The sequence below is a fragment of the Pseudorasbora parva genome, chromosome 8 (assembly GCF_024679245.1).
Source record: "Pseudorasbora parva isolate DD20220531a chromosome 8, ASM2467924v1, whole genome shotgun sequence".
Classification (NCBI taxonomy): domain Eukaryota; kingdom Metazoa; phylum Chordata; class Actinopteri; order Cypriniformes; family Gobionidae; genus Pseudorasbora; species Pseudorasbora parva.
Genome location: NC_090179.1, coordinates 37,491,497 through 37,497,317, shown reverse-complemented (window position 1 = coordinate 37,497,317; position 5,821 = coordinate 37,491,497). Strand labels below are relative to the sequence as shown.

General features: G+C 39.4%; 1 protein-coding gene and 1 long non-coding RNA gene across 5 annotated transcripts; one reads left to right on the top strand and one right to left on the bottom strand.

Moving 5' to 3' along the window:
- Positions 1 to 1,840: 1,840 nt before the first annotated feature.
- On the bottom strand, positions 1,841 to 5,821 carry linc.pou2af1 (lnc RNA pou2af1). 3 transcript variants are annotated; one of them, XM_067451135.1, is made up of 5 exons: positions 5,682 to 5,821; positions 3,398 to 3,495; positions 3,117 to 3,165; positions 2,462 to 2,685; positions 1,841 to 2,365 (listed from the first exon to the last, which is right to left on the bottom strand). In XM_067451135.1, exons 1-5 carry the CDS (start codon positions 5,686 to 5,688, stop codon positions 2,039 to 2,041), a joined length of 705 nt encoding a protein of 234 aa, XP_067307236.1. In that variant the 5' UTR covers positions 5,689 to 5,821; the 3' UTR covers positions 1,841 to 2,038. The 3 variants fall into 3 exon arrangements, with proteins under 3 accessions (XP_067307236.1, XP_067307237.1, XP_067307238.1); XM_067451136.1 differs by having other exon boundaries at positions 3,398 to 3,492; XM_067451137.1 differs by lacking the exon at positions 5,682 to 5,821 and adding an exon at positions 4,924 to 4,931 and having other exon boundaries at positions 3,398 to 3,492.
- Positions 2,550 to 5,768, top strand: LOC137084734 (uncharacterized). 2 transcript variants are annotated; one of them, XR_010906788.1, is made up of 3 exons: positions 2,550 to 2,855; positions 3,422 to 4,525; positions 5,630 to 5,768. It is a non-coding gene; the product is annotated as an uncharacterized lncRNA (long non-coding RNA). The 2 variants fall into 2 exon arrangements; XR_010906787.1 differs by having other exon boundaries at positions 2,550 to 2,954.

The following is a 5,821-nucleotide window of genomic DNA, read 5'->3' as shown; positions in this document are numbered from 1 at the left end:
TAACTACTCACATGGGCCATTGGTGTTTGGACCCCGAAGATTACCGCTTTTGTTTTAATGAGCATTTCACGAGGCTCCGGGCTCGGAATTTTTTGCCCGAACCCAGAGAGGACCTCCTGGAAAAGCTAGGTTGCTGCTGGAAGAGATGTTAGTGGGGCCACCCTGTGGTCTGTGTGGGTCCTTATACCGCAATATAGTCAAGAGGACACTATACTGTCAAAAAGTACTATTTTACGGATGAGACATTAAACTGAGGTCCTGGCTCTCTGTGGTCATTAAAAATCCAGATTTGCCCTTTGGCCTTTGTCCATCATCACGGCCTACTAATCATCCGTATGATTAACTTCATCACTGTCTCCTCACCACCAATAAGCCCCAGACAGCAACATGGTGTCGGCCCACATCTGGTGTGCGTGGAATCCATCACATGTACCAGATAAAGCCCTGATCTGTAGGCGTTCTAGCACACTATGCCATTGCCACCCTCAGGATGGCAAGAGGGTGGCATAAGGACTGTGAATTCAGGTTGATTGGGACACTTTTTGGCATTGAGATTTCTGGGGGAAAATGTCCAAATCGACCTGAATTCATTCTAAATCATTTTCTAGATTCATGTTCAGCTGAACTGATAATAGTGCATTCGCATCGGCTTCATGTATTGCCATGCACGAACTTGAATATTGCGCAATCACAGACTCGCAGGCAGGACCCCGTTATATTTGTAGTGTCGTGTGCTATTGGGTGAATAGGAGACAGAACTTTTCATTGCCCAAAAAATATAACCACTCCCTGGTTCCACCGTCCCCCAGTCCTTCTCACCTGTGGTTTCTTTTCACTGGCAGTGGCAGTTTCAGACTGGGACCTTAATTAGAAGGATAACAATTACATTATTTTTTTTATTTTTTTGTTTTATTTTATTTTTAGACTCAAAGATAACGTGAGCAGAGGTCAGAGAAGTGTGTGCTGGGATCAGTATCGCAATTCGATTTCGCTGTGCAGGAGTGGGAGGGATACGGAACGCCGTTCAAGGAAGCAAGAAGCCAACGTGTGTGTGGATAGAGGAATACTTCCTTGTCCTTTGCTTTCCCGAGGGGATTTCCAAGTTGGTCCACTGCAGGCACAATTATGCGTGTCTGCCAACTGTAGCTTACACACCCTACTGTTGGACTGCGAAACATTCCCTGTTTCTGTAGTTAATGAATACACCATTGCGTGACTTTTAAATGATTAAGTCATGCCACGTTCCGAAGTTAAAAGAGACACGGGACATTTATTTTAAAAGAATGGAAAAAAAATGTCTGAGCATGTGTAAAAACAGATATCCAAGCATGGATGAACTTCTTTCCTATCTTTCATTTGACTTCTTTGACACTGTAAATGCATTCCTTATAGATTCGGACTCACATGAGCTGTGGTTATGAATGTTCTTGTTCCACGATGATGAAGTGCAATGCAAGCTGGGATTTTACTTTGTTCTTTTTTCCTCAGTGAGTTCATTTTTACAGTGTTGGAGCAAAGCAAAATGTTGACAGTTATGAACTATAATAAATGCATCGTTGAATATCAAATATGCTGTGTAAACTTTTCCCCCTTCTATTTTCCTCGTGTTGAATGTTAGCCTAATATGCAAAACAATAATCTTCGCCCTCAGTAGCACTAACTATAGCCACGTTTTAAACAACGGCCGATGTAGGCTACATTTCAAGAGAGAGAAACAGATACAGAACGTTGAAAATCTGAAAAATAGTTTCCACATTGTTTATACCATTTAAACAAATTTAACAAAAGATTCCAAGGAAATTACGAAAAAATATGTTTATTGTAGAAAAGATAAATGAATATTTTGTAAATTATACTCACACACGTTTAGCTCTCTGCAATCAATCTTGTTGCTTAACAAACAACTCTCCTAACCTAAGCCTAATCATGCATTCTATCACTTTTTTTTTCTTTGATCGAAACTAAAATACAACAAATGCATTCAAATGCATCAATTATGACACTGAATTTTCGCTCAAAGTGCTTCAAAAAATGCATTTTATAAGTAACACATCTCTGAGTTTGAGGTATCCCTTCTGAAATAACTGTCGTCGTTATATGAGAACAAACAGTCTGATGAGCCGTAGGGCGCATACTCCGAGGTTGCCATGCCTTCCTGCGCATTGGACCAGTGCGACAGACAAAAACAATGCTGTAGGTTGCAATGCTGATAGTGGTAATTTTCTGGAGAGAAACTGGAGCTCAAATCCATCCGCGTCGGGGAGTTGTAGCACGAGGAAGATGAAGAGTGGGACTCAGGGGGGGAGTAACTGTTGTAGTCGACTGGACTGGGGAGATTGAAAGAGTCTGAGGGTGACCGGGATACCTGAGTAAAAAACGGAATACTTATTAAAAATACTGGACGCGTGATCCAAATACCAAATAAAGTTTCATTTAAAATGAAGAAGCACCAAACACGTACCAGGCTACCATAGAGGTCCGTATTAGAAGGCATATATCCATTAGACCACTGCGAAGAAGTGGGACACACGAAATTACTGCCGCTGAAAGTCTCAGCTGGCATCGTGTGCATCATCTGTTGATGATCATAAGTATTCTCCATCGGGATGTTGGCATTTTCGGTAAATGGACGTGTCTGAAAATAGTGCTCTGGAGCTTGCATTCCAGAGAAGACATCAAGGTGGGCTGTTGGGAAGACAGAAGAAAATGCTGACTTGAGCACAGGAGAACATTTAAATTAGGCCAGCAAGACTTGGGATGATGTCACGAGACCATCAGCCAACAGCTAAATCACATTTGAATAGTAGTTTATAAATAGGAGATCATTCCAGGATCTGTAAGGAACACCTATAGATGTAGGTGCATTTTTCTTTTATTTATTTCTGATTCCCCCCTTACAAATGTAGATGTAGAGCTGGTGCCTGACGGTGGATGAAAATGGTTTCTAATTTGGAGTAAGTTGCATGCAGTCAAGTATACTTTGTTTTGTATTGTTCTCAGGTTTCCTTATTAAAATTCAAGCTCTTACATGTTAGTAGACAGAAGGTTTATTCGACTATCTTTTTTTTGCAAGTCTGCCTTATCAGTTATCAGTTCATTTGTAAACATAAACTTACTATTCATTGTCGTAGAGCAGACTTCGCGATCAGCCATGGCTTGTGATTTCTACAGGATGAAATGTAAGAGAGGGTTAGCAAGGGGAAAACATTAATCGTTACTGGTGGAAAACAGCAGAAATATGATGTTGTGGTACACTATTATGTTGTAACTTCAAGCAGGCCTGAGGGGGGCGTGGTGCTTTGAAATTGGTCTTGGACTGACCACGCTTCACTTCGGCTATACCAAAAGTCAGCTCATCATTATGATTTTTTATTGTGTATCCAACACTATTGTTTACCGTTGCGGTTTTCTGTGCCTGCAGGGCTCTGTGTTTCTGCAGTAACTCCTTCACAGTGGTCTTCACACGCACGCCCTGGTATACCTTGGGTTTATCTGCTGGGGGGGAAACATCATTGTTTTATTTGTTTATTTTCATGCACCAATGACGAATGCATTGGTTTCCAATATTTTTGTTATATTCTGTAAATGATTCTGTACAGTAAAGAGAATTTACATTTGAACAAAACATTTTATATGCCAAAATAAAAATTCTAACGTATTGAAATCAGAGTTTTTACATTAATCATTATGAATTCCGATGGATCTACGTTGTTTAAAATACACACATATTTTTGAGGGGCTTCACAGTCAAATATATAGTAACTCAAACTTTTATTTAAAACAACAACAACAACATCAACAATTGTGTGAATATCAGTGAGGCGTAGCAATTTAGGGGGGATATGTTTTGATTTGGTTGTCAAAAGTTGCATGGAAAGTAGGCTATTTGATCACTTTTAACTTGATGGTTACAACCATTAGCATTTTTAGAGTCATTCAATTAAAACACTTGTATGAAATGGTAGCTAAGCATGTTTTTTGTTCTCCAAAAAAATGTACGAAACAACAAGAATACAAAGATAATAGCCTATATGTCTAAGACTGGCACGGATCTTTAAAATATTTATTGGACATCTTTGCAATTGCTCCTCCATGATAATATAAGATACAGCGTGAGTAAGTTAATATAAGACAATGTAGCCTTTTACTCCAGATTAAAAAAACGACTTGTCTTCCCAGTCAACACTCCAGTGGTGTGAGTGCACTATCCGGCAGTGAATGGGTTAGTTTTCGCATTACAATGGACAGTAGTGAATTTCGAGAAACATGCTCTCCAGCCATCTTTGTCACGGGGCGACAGCTTAAAATAGGTGTTTACGCAGTTTAGTTTATTGTAGCTGTAAATTAAAACCTGAGCGAAGATCGAGTCGCCTTATCTAATTATTGAGCGTTTCGTCCGAGAGCAGAATGCGCTCAAAGGTGGGTTTGCGGGAAGTGAAAGCACTGTAGGCTATCTGTAAAACGCTGCATACGGGACAAGGAGAAACAGAAGCTTCCTCGGTCGACGCCACAACAAATTACAAACGTAAGTAAGCCACTCTTATAATAGCAAAAGCCGCGTACAAGCGGACAGAGAAACATGTTAAAGTAGACTATGTGGCCGACAGAATATCCGATTAGATTTGTTGCAAAACAATCCCGATTTCTTTACGAGCGCGCTGTCGATGTATCGACCATTTGCTGTTTTAAATGTCCTAAAAACGAAAACGTCCGGAGTCCAAGTTAGTTTTTGCGATCCGCTCAACAAATGTAAAGTTATTTCTTGATATAGTTAATGGGCAGTCCTCTTATCTCTTCCTACATGAGCAAAGCCGCGCCTAATATACCTTCCTCCCAATATGAAATGTGTAAAAAATAGATGAAAAAACAGTTGTCCTTCTTTTCTAATTTTTTTATTGGTTGTTGAACCTCGTGAAGACATACACAGTGGGACGTCTTCCTGATCCGTTAATATAGCTATATAAAATTCTGTCGGAACATAAGCGATTCCAAACAACGCCACGCCATGGCTGAGTTCATGGAGGCAGTTTGTGTTTAGAGGGCAAAAACTGCGCAGATGTTAATAAGATAGCAAAAACGTCCTCGGCTGTGTGTTGACGCGCTCGCTGACAAGTAAACCTATTCTAATAAATATTCATATAAGCTCTGAAGCAAAGTCTGAATTCTGGTTAAAATGTGGAAATGATATTCAGTCATCGTTTATATAGGCTAGGCTACTGTTGATTATTCCGAAAGTCATTGCATTCAACTGGGCACGCTGGTCGACGTTTAAAAAGGTTAAAATGACACAGTAAATAAATCTTCAGATTCAGTTTTACTTGAAGAAAAGCTGTGTAAAAGCACAAGTCATACAGAAAATCCAAGCTATCAATCCAGCTCGAGCTCTAAATAAATCACCAGAGATATTGTTCCCTTAAACTGCAAGAAATTCAACTTTGCCCAATTCATCTAAAAATACAAATCCATGTAAAAATCACCAAATTGTTTGAATGTAATCCTTCATGTGCACATGTGTTTAAAATATTAGCAAGGCTGCCTCCATTGAACTACACATTTCCCAAGCAAAGTTTACCAATGTAGCCTATTTATTGATTTTAATTAACATATTTTTTTTCTCAATGTTTTTCAGGTTGCTGAAGACAAAACATCTCATACGAAAGAAAAAAAGAATATTGACTTACCAGACATTTTGGCCTGAAAAGGAGAAAAACTCTGGAAGATCTACAGTGAAATACCCCAACGTCAGTTCTTTGCTCTATTATATGGGCAAGAACGAATTATTCACAAAAGTCTCAAAAAGTCTCAACAAAGTAAACTCAAA